Consider the following 17,379-nt stretch of genomic DNA (forward strand, 5'->3'; position numbering starts at 1 on the left):
CCCAACAGGAAGATACTGCAATGCTGTTTTCTGAAGCTTTCATAGACTTTGGAGTCAACTTGTCAGCATGCGCATTTGCCATATTTATTCCTCGAAGGTTTTTTGTAGTAATCTTTTCTGGATCTGACCAATGGTTATGCAGTATCAATGAAGTATCTAATATGAATTTTAACTTTTGTCATAGCAACCTATGGGTTATTTTTAAGGCAGATAACAAAAATTAAGATGATCGAGTATAAGTAGAATTTCAGTTTGTGGAAATTTGTGTATTTGGATTCTCAGTGTGAGTAGAAGAAGGCAGTTTCCCAGGCAAAGGCAAAGTGAGAGGCCTAAGTGTTAGTGACAGACCCTTTCCATCAGAATAAAGAAAGAAACCTCACATCAAGACCTCTTAATGTTCTTACTACTTGCCTGTGGCAGCAGATGATCTGAATATGAAGAAATTAGGCTGAAGGAAACAAGGATAAATAGTGAACATGCTGCCAATCAGTAACACACTGGCTCCAATCAAATAGATACAATTTTAGCACTAATTTCTAAAATGCAACAAAAGGCACTTGAAATGTCCTAATACTCACTGTTTTCCTACATAACATGAGCTTTTGGGAGTACACCAAAACTGATTTCCATCTGCTACAAACTGACTTCTGTATAGCTTTTAAGACATGATGATGACTTAGAAAATAACCAAGAAATCAAGTTTTTGAGGTTTGGTTTTTTTTTTTTCCCAGCAGAGTAACCATATATACATGACTGAAAGGAACCAATACTCACCTCTGACTTTCTGCATCTACAGACCACACATAATTTAAAATAGGAATAAAGGGACACCTTAATACACTGAAAAATTCTGAACATATGGTAAGGAAAAATTTACATATCATATCTATATACTGATGTACACCAATTAAACTAGAAATCAAAAGAGAGAAAAAAAAACAAAACAAAACAGGAAGCCAAAAGCAAAGTGGGAGAAAGCCAAACTAAAAGGTTTCAACTAAAAAGAAATAAAGGGTGTATCAAGGACAAAAAAAAAAAAAAAATAAAATTATTCATCTATTACAGGATGTTCATTAAGCTCATTTTAACGTAGAAGCCTTAAGACTGAAAGCAGAACTTGGTAATATTAAATAAAATTCTGCTGATTTCAATCAAAGAAAAACAGGAGAGAGCTAAACAGAAAGCCCTGCAGAGATACGATAAACTGAAAGATAACTGAAGTAAAAACTGAGAGAAGGAAGAATATTAGAAAGTGAAATGAAAACATCCTGCAGTTGAAACAAGATTGGAGGAAAGCAGCATAAAAGAACTCTGATAACTAAAACCAAAGGGGTAACTCTAAGGAAAACACTTTCAGTTAAATATAATGAAATCAAAACATGCACACAACTTGTTGCATAATAAAGGGGGGGGACACAGAATGAATAAATAACAGCAAAATGAGAGTACAGTGAGAACTCTTCAGTGCAATGGGTCTTCTCATTCCAAATGCTCTCAGAGGAATTCTTCACCTCAAAATGAGACAAAGACCAATGCAAAACAGAAGTGACAAACCCAGTAGCCCTAGTAGCAATGCCATGGCTCATCTACTATTATCTCACAAGTACCTCACAAAGACACTGTTCTAGTAATAGACAAATGCGTAGAGTCATTTCCCTGACATCATGGCAAAGCCTGAAATTTGTTCCAGTAGTATCAGAGTGATTCCTGTAAACACTAGGTCAACTCCCTTAAGGACAAGTTTCTGCCTTCTCAAAGACTTAAACTGTTAGACATTTTAATCCAAAACCAGCATTTCTTCTGGTTGCATGTAGTATGTTGTTTCTTTGCTAACTACAAACAATGGGCCTGAAGAAAAATATTCATTAATCTTACAGGTTTACTTGCAGCCTTCATTTTATCTTGCTACTCTTTCTCTATACCTGCCCACACAGCTTTGAGCAGCTGAGTTTGGTTTCTGTGACTGGTACTGGATCATATACCCCAAATTAATTTCCGTATCTTATGTTGTACCATATATTAACACTCTAGTGTTAAAAAGTCCTTTCTTCCCCTCAGTCTCTGGAGATTGAACTACTGTGAAAAACAGATATATGTAAAGTGTTCTAAAATAACAAGCCTTTTAAAAAAGTCTTTAATATTGTGAACTTGTGCTACTTTCAAGCATCTTTACTCTTATCTCTGAGGGAATGGAACTAAACAAAAGTCTTGAGCCATGAGGGTGTGAGCTAAATGCCATTTTGACTTACTGAAGTAAGTTACTAGCAAAAAATAGTGTATTAATTTTGTATGAAGACCTTAAAATAGGATAAATATTTTTATAAAAATACATACTTTATCACAACATGTGAGAAACTTTGTAGAGACCATGGATACAAGTAAGTCCAATTAGGTGATATCTGTGGTTGTTTCTGTCATTAGACACTGAAAACTCCATAATTATATGTAAAAGCAATTCATCTCATTCATGGAGTAAATGATTGAAATACAAATGCAACTGTTCAACACAGAATGGATACATGTTGAGCCATATGACCCATACTCTCCTGGTGCCTAAATAAATAATCTGAAAAACCTTCCAAAACTGAATTAATAGATCTATGTCTGAGAAGCTGTTAAAAGCAAGATTGAAAGAGAGAAATCATTAGCTCCTATTCCTTTTTAGCCAAACTGGAAATAACTACTTGAAAAATATCTGAGAATTTTTCAAGAACTAACGGGGCAACAACTATTTCTGGGAAGTGCTACAGAATGGTTTGCAGGAAAAAAGGAAATCTTTGTTAGGACAGTAACTAATTACAAAGCATCTAGGCAGACTGAGAAACTAGTGCAACATCTTCTGTCCAGTATGGGAAAAAAAAAATCAGTGACACCATGAAGTAATAAAGTCAACCTTGAAATACACTAGCAGGGAGAAGCTGCAAAAAGGACAAACAAAGCTGAAAAGTAATTTCAAAATAATTTCAAAATTAAAATTCATTACTTTCACCAGGCTTGCTGGAAAGCCTTAACAATTGTTTCCTACCCAGTTTTACCTGCAGTAGTCTAAAAGGGAGAACAGGGACTTCTTGAACTTACATCATGCAAAAATCTACTGATTTTGTAGGGAGGCGCATCTGGCTCAGGTCAATGCCATCATCTAAAATAATGGTCAGGGAATCAAACAGGAAGAGTAATTCTAGTGAACTAACAATGTTTTAGTAGCCTCCCTGTGATGTTGTTACTGAAATTCCCCGAAGAGAAGAGACAGGTATGCCTTTAACATCTGGTATGAAGCCAGGGACCTAGCTAAAGACTGAGAGAGGTGCTTAAGGAACAATTCTATCAACATTGGCAGTGGAAGACTTGAATTGGGGGTCAAATACTGGTAAAGTTATCTAGAATAAATTAGCAATTGGACAATATAGATATATCTGAAGGATGATGAGACAAGGCCAAAGACACTTAGAGTTTGTAAAATTGGTCACAGATCTCCAACTGACTTTCATGTTGGCACATCATCAGACTGAACAACTGCCAGCAAGAAACACTGCTAGATCTAAAAGGACAAATTCCATGAGAAACAGCCATGAAAACTCAGCAATATGGATTTGGTTCTCATTTGGTTCTCATCTTAAAATAAGATGCCATAATAGATACTATATAAAGGTCAAGGGCAAACTCACCCTGTGGCTATGTGCATAACATTTGGGATAGGATGCTGTCATGAAAAAGGATGGTATTTTTGACCAAAGATGCTATCTTCTGTTGTTTTGGGGTTTTTTAGTGTGTTCACAGAAATGGCATTTTCTTGTAAATCATTAGGATTATGTCAAATTACTTAGCTCTGGCATTTATTTCTCCCCTGCAATGGGAACTGTCTGCAAGTGCTCAAACCCTGGCTAGCCAGCTGGGTCAAAAGCAGAAACAATATCTTGCTAAAATATGTTGGTCTTGGCAAGGATCTATTCAACACATCACCACAACAATATATTTAAATAGAGACACAAAAGAGAAAGCTTGCTAGTGCCAAAACAACCGGGAAAATAAAACCCATTTCCTGTTCTCAATATGGCAAGTAATAAAAAATATCTGTTAACAATCAAATCAAGCTGACAAAACAATGTTAAAATGGCTAGGAATACAGCCAAAAAAGATCAGAACAGATACAGAGAGACAATATGCACTGGACTGTGAAGGCCATGTCACATCACCACAGAAAAAGACATAAAAGCCAAAATGATATGCATTATTGCTATCATCTATTTAAATATTTGGGAATATAATTAAAATATCAAATAAAGATGAACATACATGATATAGGGGAATACAGTTCTCTCAAAGACGTGCGTTTCCTTCTTTGCTGATAGTTCTTCAGTCTGAACACTTTTTTCCTCACCTTTTCTTAATCAGAGCTGCTTCTTTGTATTCACATGGCACCTAGCACAATATAAACATCCTAAACACTAGCCACTATAATAACATATTACTCTGGTGACTGTGAGAACATAAACAGGTGTAGTCTACAATTAAGATGCCTTAAAATCTTCTAAAAGCATAGGTAACTCAAGGATGCCAGGCAACTAAATGTAGCAGTATCTTTTAACACCTTCTTGAAAAAAAAAAAAAACAAACACCAAAATAAAATAAATTAGTAACCCTTTGGACACCATTTCAATGCACATGGTTTCACAGCTGAGAAGGAGAAATCGCTATTCTTTTTAATATATATTTAGAATGCCATTTTTCTGAACACCTACAATTCACCACTCAAGTCTAGTTCCCACTGCAAAACTACTAGGATGACAAAACCCTTATTCATAATTTTAATAAATTTCATTCTAATCTGTGGCATGATTCAAGATGTGGTTTTGTACCTGGGAATGCAGGTTCCTAAAAGTATTCTAATATTAATCCATATTCATAGACTCATAGAATAGTTAGGGTTGGAAAGGGCCTTGAAATCATCTACTTCCACCCCCCCTGCCATGGCCAGGGACACCTCACACTAAAACATGTTGCCCAAGGCTCTGTCCAACCTGGCCTTGAACACTGCCAGGGATGGAGCGTTCAACATTCCCTGGGCAACCCATTCCAGTGCCACACCAACCTTACTGTAAACAACTTCTTCCTTATATCCAGCCTGAACTTCCCCTAAGTTTTAACCTGTTATCCCTTGTCCTGTCACTACAGTCCCTAATGCATAGTCCATCCCCAGCATCCCTACAGCCCCCCTTCAGATACTGGAAGGCTGCTATGAGGTCTCCACACAGCCTTCTCCAGGCTGAACAGCCCCAGCCTTCTAAGCCTGCCTTCATACAGGAGGTGCTCCAGTCCCCTGATCATCCTCGTGGCCCTCCTCTGGACTTGTTCCAACAGTTCCATGTCCTTCTTATGTTGAGGACACCAGAACTGTGCACAACACTCCAAGTGAGGTCTCATGAGAGCAGAGTAGAGGGGCAGGATCACGCTCCTCTTGATGCAGCCCAGGATACGGTTGGCTTTCTGGGCTGCGAGCGCACACTGAAGCCGGATCATGTTCAGTTTCTCATCAACCAATGCCCCCAAGTCCTTCTCCGCAAGGCTGCTCTGAATCTCTTCTCTGCCCAACCTGTAGCTGTGCCTGGGATTGCTCCAACCCAGGTGTAGGACCTTGCACTTGGCATGGTTAAATTTCATGAGGTTGGCATCAGCCCACCTCACAAGCGTGTCAAGGTCCCTCTGGATGCCATTCCTTCCCTCCAGCATATCAACCGAAACACAGCTTGCTGTCATTGGGAAACTTATTGAGGGCGCACTCAATCCCACTGTCCATGTCACTGACAAAGATGTTGAACAAGACCGGTCCCAACACCGATCCCTGAGGGACACCACTCGTTACTGGTCTCCAACTGAACATTGAGCCATTGACCACAACTCTTTGTGCACAGCCATCCAGCCAGTTCTTTATCCACCGAGTGGTCCATCCATCAAATTGATGTCTCTCCAATTTAGAGACAAGGATGTCATGCGGGACAGTGTCGAACGCTTTACATAAGTCCAGGTAGACAACATCAACTGCTCTACCCCTGTCCATCAGTTCCGTAGCCCCACCTTAGAAGGCCACCAAATTGGTCAGGCAGGATTTCCCCTTAGTGAAGCCATGCTGGCTGTCACCAGGCACCTTGTTGTTTTTCATGTGCCTTAGCATGCCTTCCAGGAGAATCTGCTCCAAGATTTTGCTAGGCACAGAGGTGAGACTGACTGGTCTGTAATTCCCCTGGGTCATCCATTTTCCCCTTCTTGAAAATGGGGGTTATATTCCCCTTTTTCCAGTCATCGGGAACTTCACCTGACTGCCATGATTTTTCAAATATGATGGACAATGGCTTAGCAACTTCGTTTGCCAGCTCAACAGCTATGTTAAACAATATCAGACCATATAAGTTTCCCAGCTGAATATTAGCCCGGTTCCCGAAGCACTGAGACCATAAGAAAACATTCATATGTGAGAAAGTTGCCAGATGATACACTTTTCTTTTTTTTAGGATAGAAACAGGGAGGCACAAGCACCTGCATAATTTAATAGGGGAAGAAGTACTTCAGTCACTAAAATACTATTATACACTTGACTTGCCCAACAAAAAGCACAAGGTAATTTTATTTTCACTCCAGAGGTTCATTTTTTCACTTACACTGCATCATTCAAGAGAAGAGGAAAAAAAAAACAAACCAAACCAAAAAGACGTATTTGTGTACATTTTGCAAAAACGCAACATGCCTTGCGTACTGTAAATGGAAGTTAGCAGGGCTTTCAGGCCGATAGAGTTATCAAAATAGTGAAAGAGGATACACAATAAAGCAATATGGCATGCAAGAAACTGCAGTCTTTAGATTTTGCTTTGCTTTCTTAATCAATTAGCTGACAGCTCATACAGTTTCTAATGACTTGTGACTGTACAAGAATATTGAGTTAATACAGGCCTGTGAGGTCTCAACACACTGTGATAGTGTCATTAGTAAAAAAAAAAGGTGGGAATAAGGGATACCTCCTTCGTCAGATGGCCTTGTTACCTCACTGCAGTAAGAAAAGGTAGGGTTCGTGTCTGAACCATCTGATTTATACTCTCCCAAACTGGTAGAATGTACATATTGCTTACTGTAACGGCTTGCTCTTTCTACAATGGTCGAAAGAAAGAATATCACAATAAATAGATGACAGAAGTGCAAAGACAAGCAACAACAAAAATCCCAACACTGCTAACATTGATATCCATCCAATGATGGCATTTAATTTAGACAAAAGTAAATTGTTCACAATTCTGTATACATTTTAAACCCCATGATTTCAGAGTGTTGCTTCAAAATCAGGTACAACTAATCTTGTTCACTGCTTTAAAAGAATAGCAGAAACGAAAGGCAGGATTGAGATACTGGGTTAAAAAAAGGTATAAACATGAAGCTTATGAAAACTTCCAGTGGAAAATCAAAATGTTCCTTTATCTCAGCATGCATACAAATGAATGTGTAAATACTACTTTAGTACTCCAAAGTTACTACTCCAAAGCAGCAAAGAAAATAAATGCTCAAAATTAAACATTCAAACACTTCTAGGGGAAAAAAATCCAAACACTTGTAGAGCCAAAACATTGCTGTCTATTATTACATTACTTTCTCTCCTTTTCCATTTACCCTTAAATTATGAACACCTTGAAGTTGCAAAGAATAGCACAAGGCATAAGATCCTGTGCTATATGAGCAAAATGTGCATAGAAAAGAAACCAATTTCATAAATAGGCCACCTTCTATATCTCTGAAATTTTAGTAAAGTTGAACTACTTGAAGATTCTACTTATAATGAGGACAAAGCAGGTCAGTGCTTTTTAAGTGACTGCTTGTAAGCAGTATGAATAACTGTTATTTAGGATAAGATTTATTTCACTATTCCTTATCTGCACATGTGATTATAGCTGAAGTTCCTATAAAGTACTGCTTTTAATATACTACAGTTATTTATATATATATTAAAACATAGTTATAAAACATATGGCTAGCACACTGACCAGGAAATTTACTGTATCAACTTAGTGTTATAAACATAAAAAGGTGAACTGGGGAAAAGACAGGATATAAGCAATACCAGAAAGCATATGCAGACTCCTAGACTGAATATTGTCCTCCAGAGGATCAATGTCGAAGATGGAGCCAGGATCTGTGCGCCAAACTTTAAGATCTTTTCCCAAAGCATAGAAATTATGACAAACAACAAAGGAAGTAAAGGCATGAAAGGAATGACTTTTAACAATCAGCAACCAACTTCATCTAGAAATTACTCAAAAAATCTAGATATTCACTTGAAAGGTTCAGAAAGCATTAATTTCCTGCTTAAAATAACTTACTGCATTCATTTTAAGCATTGACAATATTTTCAGGAGACTTTTTCTCCCAAATTTTGTATTCTTTTTCTAAATATAACCACAGTAATTTTTTTAAGTCTAAACAAATGGGACCAAGTATGACATATCGGAGCTCTTTTCCACTAGCAGAACCAAAACCATCAGTTATAAGATATTGCCTCAGTCCAACAACAGCATCCTTACTCCATAGAGATGTGGCAGTATATATCCCATAGAATGGATATTAGGAAAAATTTCTTCACTGTAAGGGTTGTCAAGCATTGAAGCAGGCTGCTCAGAGAAGTGGTGGAATCACTATCCCTGGAGGTATTTAAAAGATGTGTATATGTGGTGCTTAGGGATATAGTTAAGTGATGGACTTGACAGCATTAGGTTGATGTTTGGACTCAATGATCTTAAAGCTCTTTTCCAACCTAAACAATTCTATTATCTGCTATGTCTAAAAATATAATAATCATTTACTCTCTTCAAACCAGTTTAAAATAAAACCTTGATGCAAAGTACAATCAGTAAAAGCACAAATCTATGCTTTCTGCTAAAGGTTTACTTCTTGGGCAGACCTGTCTGCAAGATTTACTCAATGCATTGGAAGTGGGGAAAATAACTGTCTTCTCAACTTGATCCTTTCACTGGTTTGAGTAGCAGCAAGCTAAATAATGGGTTGGTAGGTAAAGTAGGACTGGGGGGGCCCCATACACTTCATATTTCAAATCATGAATAGCCAAAAAGAACAGACAAAGCTAATAAAACAAATCCCATGGCTTCAGAATACATTCAATGTATGTATATTATGCGTTATCTACTGCAGCTCCTGTAAGGTGAGGCATAGTGCTAAGTCCCTCTTGACACAATGAATAAAAGTCAATGCAAAATCTTTTGATAAACTATGTTTTAGTCCTGACAGTGATAAATTATGCAACTACATAAAGCACTGACAGGATTGAGAGGGGTGGGGGAACTGGTGAATGCCCAGCCTTTCCTGTTTGATCATGCCTTAGTAAGTAAAAGCATAGTAAGTACAGCTTCATGGCAGCATCAGTGCATCAATCATTGATTTGTATTGATTTTGTCCATCTCTCTAGTCTGAAATAATGTACAGAATCAGAATCTTGTCAATTTAAAATATCCTTATACTCACATGAGAGTTATGAAGGCCCTTTAGTCAAAGATCTGAAGCTCAGTTAGATTAATTTATCTTGATGGGTTTAGAATGGCTTTAGCAAGGTTAAAACTAGTACCTATTTTCCAAAGCAGAGGCATTCATTTTAGCAATCACGCATTTTAATAAGTTGTTACAGCTTCACTGCTAATACTTTAAAAAACAAGATGGACTCTAACACAGAGGTACTTTTGCTAACTGGCTGAACAATTACTAGCTAGGAAAAAACACAGTTGTTTTTTTCAGTCTGCAATTTTTTTCTAGCTGCCAAGGACATTCCGTGAGCAGGGAGCTCACTGCTTCTTTTCAAACAAGCAGATATTATAACTGAATTTCACTCTGAAAAAGCATTAGCTGAAATATCACTGTGTGTTAAGCTCACAGGTTTGTCATGGCCTCTTTTCTGTAAATAGCCGTACTATTTTGCTGTTGGGCACGCCTGGGTTGTTAAGAGTTCCTGTGTGTTTTGATACTGGAGTATTTTAAGGTGATAAACAGAATTAATATTTTTGTTACTTACAGCTCAAGAATTATTTATGTCATCGCTAATCCCTTTGTGCTAGCAAGCCCTCAGCTACTGAATACAGGATTGCACATGATTCTTACATAGGGCTACAACGCACATGCAGTGGAATAGAGAGTAGGAGGTTTGAAGTGCACACTAAAGAGCATATTGCAATTTGTGTATGAAACTGCAGTTTTAAAGGAACTTTCATTTCTCTCTTTGGCTGCACCACTCTAGCCATGAAAGTGAGTTCAAGTTCTTGGGTCTCTACAGACAGAGATTTTCTGAACAAGTTGCTGACCCTCTGAGACTTGCACGATCTTAAAAGCATCAGTACCTTCCACAGGGAGAGCTCTCTAAGCAGTTGCTTTTGAGAAATCCCTTCTGACATAAGGATGTAGCTATGGACACATAAAAAGTGGCTATACAAAAGGAAAGAAATACACTTCTTTATGTGGTAGATACTCATTTTGAGACTTTAAGGAAAACACTGAAGCATCATCTGCCAGGAACGACATAGACATAGTTAACACAGCTTTAGGCAGGAAGTTGGACTATATCACCCACAGATTAGTCCACCTGACCTGCAATTTCTTTGATTTTTGAAAGGTGGACTTAAAGTCAACCCCTGCTATTATTACTATGTATGAAGGATTTTAGAGGGCTATCTCAGCATGTTTTTCCATATGCAGACCCTCTGGGGTCTACACTTGTAAAGCACAAAAATAAACCCAACAAAAAATAACCCACAGAAAAAGGACACACAAAAAGAAAAGGGTGGGGGGGAAGGAGGGGGGGAGTTCAGGAAAGGTCAGGTTACCATCTCCTTTGACATAGCAGACTTGCTAACTTTAAAGGGATTTCAAATATCCATTTTGATTTTGAGAGAGTGTTTATTATGAACACCTCAAATTACATCTTAATGCAATACTCTGTCTCTACATAGAAAACCAATCTGTATGTCTACCCCTTGAACACCTGGTCCTATCTTGAACAATTTTTTAGTACACTATTTCTGAATAGTGGTGTTTTTACCAGAGATCTAATGAGTTGTTGATGAATTACAGCTTGACATACTTTGAAAGCTGTGTGAAATTCTAAAACAAGAGGTAAGTGGAGCATGTGCAGCTCCGGAGAAATTGCTGAGTAACAGAAGGGGAAATCTCAAACTGGTCTGCAACATTTAAACATTGACATCTTGGAGAATGACAGTTTTCATCATCTCACTTCTGTGCAAGACTAAGATTATTGCAGATATTTTAGCCTTTCTTGAAGAGTCAAAATTCAAACTTGAAGTAATAGCAACAACTACCCATACTTACAACTAAAACTTACAGAGCAAATGATAATTTATCTCTCATTCATTCCCATTATTACTTTGCTAGAACCTGGCAGTGAACCAGTAGTAAAACATAAGTTTCATGCTGTGAAGAATGAAAATGAAATCTTTTTCTTGGTTATAATGGAGAATACAAGCAGAAGTTTTCAGCTTTCCCACACTGTTTTCAAGAGCAATATTACTTAACAACTTACCAACAATTATTCCAGGTCTTCTATCCATTTCAACAATATGTGGATGCACACCTTTATATGCTGCATCACTCACAATTTGGGTGTTTTTCCGCACACGCTCTGTTACAGGATCATCTACCACTGGAGTGAAGCCTCTACCCTTTGTCTTCTCAAAATCTTCATGGTATTTTACCTAGGAAAACAGGAAGAGTTACATTTTTCCCCAAGCTTCCATTGACAGCAAATGTTATTCTACACAGGAATATTTGTTTCATGAAGTACTTATATTGTTTGGGTTTTGCACCATAACAGACTTGTTACACACATGAAATAAGCTGGATGGCTGGCCAAATCTTTTCTATCTCACTAACTTTCCTGATACTTTAGTATAATTTTTGCCTTTGTTTTCCACTGAATTAGGCATTAACCCAAGCAGCAAAGCATGATCTTACAGGCACACAGGACAGGAAAAGTCTGTGAGGTCATTTGGCCCATTCCCTTCTTCTCTAAAATAGGATAGCTCTCTACTGATGTTGACAACTACATCTACACAATTAAAATTAGACAACTAAAAATGTTCTATCAATAATAGTTCTAAAGAACTTAAGTATTTTCTTTCACTGGGAATTTTGATTTTATGCAAGGTGTCATGCAAAAGGTACTCTTCTGCTCTTTTATTTTACCATATGCTGTCTTTAAACATACTTTTTAGAAAGAACTGCAGTTATTCTAAGAAGCTTGCTTTCAAAAAACAACAAAAAAAAAAGTAATTAAAACCAAGGACATTAGGGTACAAAGTGTTATACAACCAAGTGTTGCAACAAAACCAGTATTAGTAGAGTTATAAAGGTAGTACCCCTGATTATGCATATTTACTTTTTAAATAGTCTTAATCATCAAAGAATTAAATTGACAAACATTCTCACACAAGCAAATGCTCACAAAACGACTCATTCCAAGAACAAAAGTCACGCAGCAACCAGGAACGTGCACAGGCACAAGGTGAAGTGTGTCACCTAATCCAGTCAAAACTGTGTGATGCTCAAATGAGGCATGTACTTTTTTAAGGGAAAAAAAAAATCAAACAAACAAAAGATCAGACATTTAACTGTTAGAAAACTGTTTATTAGTATTTTGAAAATGTTCTTTACAGTCATATGCAGTTAGCAAACACTCCATCAACAGGCATAAGAAAATATTCCTTCCATACTTGAGCACAGTTTCATTAGTTACCTATATTAATGGAAGGCAAAATCCAGTGGAAGTCAAGTGCCATTCCTTAGTATACTCAGTTATAGGAAGAAAGTACCCTACCATTGAGATGTTGTTTTGTGTTTCTTTGACATGCCTTAGCTCAGGTGTGTCTAGAAGCACACTATATCTACCTTTCATCTGCCTCTGATCACTGCTGTACTTGACCTGCAAAACAGCAACAGCACACATGAAGTTTTTGCTTACAGTAGAAAGGATGGTGAGAATTACACTGTGCAACAGTAAACCTTTCCAAATCATGATAGACAATGTCATTCTTGTCTCTTTCTTTACATTCTTTGTCTAGTAACTTATTTCAGAGGGAGGATACTGATGAGCTAGTATATCAGAAAGGCTACAAGGCAAATTTATTCCATCAATCACTTACTTGAAAACAGGGTTACCTGAAAGCTGAAACTCTTGACTAAATGACATAAATGAAATAATTAATTTGTGAACTGAAAAATAAAATAAAAAATAAGAAAACATCGCTGTGACTTGGATGTCTTTAAAACATTTGTGTGGCTGATGATAAACTACCTTCCCACTACCCAGACAGACCCCGATTCTGTCCTCAAGCCTGCTCCAGGTTGGGATTAGCTGAGAACTCCTGGGTCCCCAGGGAATTCAATTCTTACAAACAGATTAGTCCTTCTGCACCCTTCTTACTCCTGTTTGGTGGCTAGTCTTTGCTAGCAGCACAAAAGCAACATGTCTGGTACAAACGTGAATATCCTGTTTCCAAAGAGAGTATTTGGGCTCTCTTGTTCATCAGTAAGAACAGAACCTCTTGTCACATTTCTCCTAATTAGCTTCTTTTGTGGCATTTTACAGAGTTATAAAGATATGAACCTTGGTTCATTACCTATTAAAAAGGGGAGGGGGGGGGAACCCACTCAAAATCTTAAAACGGTAAAAGTAGTTGCTCTTACATGTTGGTTATAGAGTGAATACTCTTACAGCTTCTTCTGGCTGGTTGAAATCTACTAACGGACTGTTAGTTCCTACACTGTATTGTATCCTGTGCATTGAATGTTAGTAAATATTTTAGATCTACCTATATGTTCACATTCACAGTATTACCTCTCAAATCAGTTGTGCAAATCTATTTCAACATGTATTTGTGATGAGAGAAACCAAGTACTGAAATTGTCTAACTCTCCTTAAAATTACATAGTACCTAAGCACAACATGCCTATGAAAATACGAGTCTTGGTGTCTACATTCCTTTGGTAAGTCTGAAGCAATGTACAGAGAAGCAGAAATATATGGTACTGCATATTTAGACTCATAGAATAGTTAGGGTTGGAAAGGACATTAAGATCATCTAGTTTCACCCCCCTACCATGGGCAGGGACACCTCACACTAAACCATGGCACCCAAGGCTCTGTCCAACCTGGCCTTGAACACTGCCAGGGATGGAGCATTCACAACTTCCCTGGGCAACCCATTCCAGTGCCTCACCGCCCTTACAGTAAAGAACTTCCTCCTTATATCCAATCTAAACTTCTTGTGTCTAAGTTTTAACCCATTACCCCTTGTCCTATCACTACAGTCCCTAATGAAGAGTCCCTCCCCACCATATTTGTCATGGTTTAAGCTGAACCCAGGACAATATTCTTCAAACCCTTCTTAATTAAACACAAATTATAGCAAATATACTAGCAAATATATTCAGCCACATATCCTTTTGAATATAAGGCATTTTCTGAACAGAGACAGTCAACATAGCTTGGTTTTCATGTACTGCTCCTTAACATAGAAGAGTATTTATTCCTGTAAATCTTGAGAAATGAAGTGAAGGAATCACTTGGGAAAAAAAATGAAAAGAAAGCTTAATTTTCAGAAATTAAAAAAAGAAAAAAAATGAAGTCTAGAATTGTTGGGAAGTTTTCCTCTTATTTTTAACTATGCACCTCAAAACTAATTGACTTCAGTAAATAAATATGCATAAGCATTTTAAGACCACTTAAGATACGTAGTTACAAGGTCAGATTCTGTTCCTTTGTCAGACAAAGCCTCTGAAAAATTCAACCTACTTTACTTTTCACTCCTACACTCAGTTCTAAAGTCTAAAGTGTTCACTACTACTAGTTCTCTTCTGCCACCTTGAAACAGTGGCTTTGCATGAAATCTGTTCTATTTACCATCTACAGCAGCTTTGTCACTGATGTTTCAGTGTTGAGGACACAGACAGTAATGCAACTAGTCTAGTCCTTTTCTTCACCATGCCTGTTGGACTTCTTCCTTGGTCTTTAATAAAACTGTCTGCTGCTTCTTACATCATTGTAGTGGCAATAAAAAAAAAGGGGGAGAGAGAGTATGTTTTATCATGAAAGCCAAAGAAAATACAGTATTTTATTCTTCACTGTTTACTAATAGGCTCTATTTAGGAATATTCAGCTCTACCATAGGGGCCATGTCTCAGAGTGGAATGGATGGCTATAAGCTTCCATGTTTTGAATCATTAAAAAACCTAAATTTTCACTAAAGATTAAATTCTCATTTCCTTTGCTCTTTACTGTAATTTACTCCTGCAATCTAGCAACTAAAACCTGGACCAAGAGATGAAGATTCTTGAAAGAAAGGCTGACCTCTTCTGGCTCTCTCCTTGAAAAATACTGGTGTAACACAACTACTTGCTTTTTTTGCAAAAATAATCAGGCAAGTCTGAATATTTTTGTTGCCCACACGTATGTGAAATGCACATACTCAAAGGATTTAAAAAAAATTTAATTCAGTGGAGGATTCACTTGACACATTAAGTCTAAATGGAAAAGCATATCCTTGTTATATTCCTACAGCAACTGAAAATCTAAATGACAAAAAGATTGAAACAACTTGCCGAGCTGATATTGTCTTGATTCTTCTTGACTCTCTCTATCTCTGGAGTGACACTCACAGCAGTAGCTTTGCCAGGCTGCTCTCTGTAGTGAACCTATTATTTAACAGAATAAAATAGTACATACTATTTCAGCTAAAGCAGTATCACATTGCATTACATTAAAATGTCTGATTTAAAAGGTCATCCAGGAAACAGCTGAAGAGCTAAAACGTATTTGGAGTTTATTAACGCTTATAAACTCAATTTTTGAAGCATAACCTTGAATTCTTTCTCTATAATAGTCTTATTAATGCATTTGTGTGGATACATACACACACATGCACACAATATCTTGACGTTTACCTCACTGGTTTTTGGCTGTATAGAAAAGTATATTTAGAATGGTACAAGCCACAAATAATGCAGTAAAGTCAAGCAAAGCACATGAAAAACTGAATTTCAGCAATGCCCACTGCAAAAGCATATTCGTCGAGACACAGAGATTCCATAAGGATACCATCCATGTCCTTGCTTTTATAGACTATGCAGTCAAAGGTGAACAAGCATAGTAGATGCAATACATCAGACAACTGCCAGTTGAACCTGCCTAAATTTCACCGTGTGTTTATTTAAATGTACTGTGGGAATATCCCCTCTATTGCTTTTTAAAAAAAACAGCATTGTAGCAATGATGCATTAAATAAATACACACTCGAGGCAGGATTAGTATCTAAAGTGGATAAAGGACAGGATGTGGCACTGACAGATGACCCTGGCCCTAAATACTGGGAAATTAGTTATGGTAAATATTTAGTAAGTAGAGATTCTTGCATGATTTATGCCAATCCATATAGTTTCATGTAAAATAAGTACTCCCATACAAACCGTTTGGTTGTGTTTGTTTTGGGCTTTTTTAATAAGCTCTTGGATAACTATGCTGATACTTTATGCTCATAATTCTGCTGTGCACTGCAGCATTAATGTACATATAGTTCAAGCAATTGTCTTCCCACACAACACATTTTGTGTCTGTCCACATCAACATATTCCAACTGAAAAATTAACATCTTATAAAAATGATGGTAAGCTATCAAATGAATTAATCTTGCCAACTGACATTTGTAAAGGTAAAATGATTATTCTAGACTTAATGCTTCTAGAAATGTCTGAAGTTAAAGAATCTCCACCCAAAGCTATCCCAGTGACCTGAAAGAGAATTTAATAAATGTGCACAACACAAAAATTGGTGAAAGATAAACAATGATGTCAGTAGAACTACATCGGCATGAATCACTTAAGAAAACAGGATTGTTTGAACAGCATGCATTTTAGGAGAGCTAGATTTATCAACATAAATCCAGAAATAAATAGCAAACACTAAAGTTAGAGGGACAGTATTATTGAAAATTATAACTCTAAATTAATCTGGGGAATGTGTCAGGATCATCCCAGGGAAGCATCATAGCTATTCGTAACCCCATGAAATAGGGCTGCTGGTGGCAGCTGTCAACGAGGACAACAGAGGGTCTCCCAAACTCATTAACAGGGTACAACTTCAACAGTGAAGGAAGGCAGCAGCCTGCTCCAAAAGGCCTTGTCTTCTTTCCTGCACTCCTGCAAACAGTATGACTTTCTAATGGTTATGTCAGCCATCAAATACTAAATTGGAATAATACTGATAGGAAGGTTACTGAGGAACCAGAAAGAGCCAGGAAAGAGGTGGAGTTTCAGTACAGCTGTAGACATTTTTTT

General features: G+C 37.3%; 1 protein-coding gene across 6 annotated transcripts in view; it reads right to left on the reverse strand.

The window, feature by feature from the left end:
- Positions 1–17,379, reverse strand: part of NEBL (nebulette) — a 247,158-nt gene that overhangs the window by 17,289 nt on the left and 212,490 nt on the right. For 2 of the 6 annotated variants that reach the window (XM_057432777.1, XM_057432778.1), the window contains 5 exons: positions 15,649–15,740; positions 12,866–12,970; positions 11,573–11,744; positions 8,099–8,191; positions 7,008–7,136 (listed from right to left, as the gene is read on the reverse strand). In XM_057432777.1, the coding sequence (XP_057288760.1) occupies positions 7,008–7,136; positions 8,099–8,191; positions 11,573–11,744; positions 12,866–12,970; positions 15,649–15,740 (591 nt within the window). The remainder of the gene's footprint in view (positions 1–7,007; positions 7,137–8,098; positions 8,192–11,572; positions 11,745–12,865; positions 12,971–15,648; positions 15,741–17,379) is intronic. The other 4 variants (XM_057432779.1, XM_057432782.1, XM_057432780.1 and 1 more) reach the window with 3 other exon arrangements.

Source organism: Pezoporus wallicus, unplaced genomic scaffold (assembly GCF_028554395.1).
Source record: "Pezoporus wallicus isolate ANWC-B61680 ecotype Strahan unplaced genomic scaffold, APGP_CSIRO_Pwel_v1 scaffold_2584, whole genome shotgun sequence".
Taxonomy (NCBI): Eukaryota; Metazoa; Chordata; class Aves; order Psittaciformes; family Psittacidae; genus Pezoporus; species Pezoporus wallicus.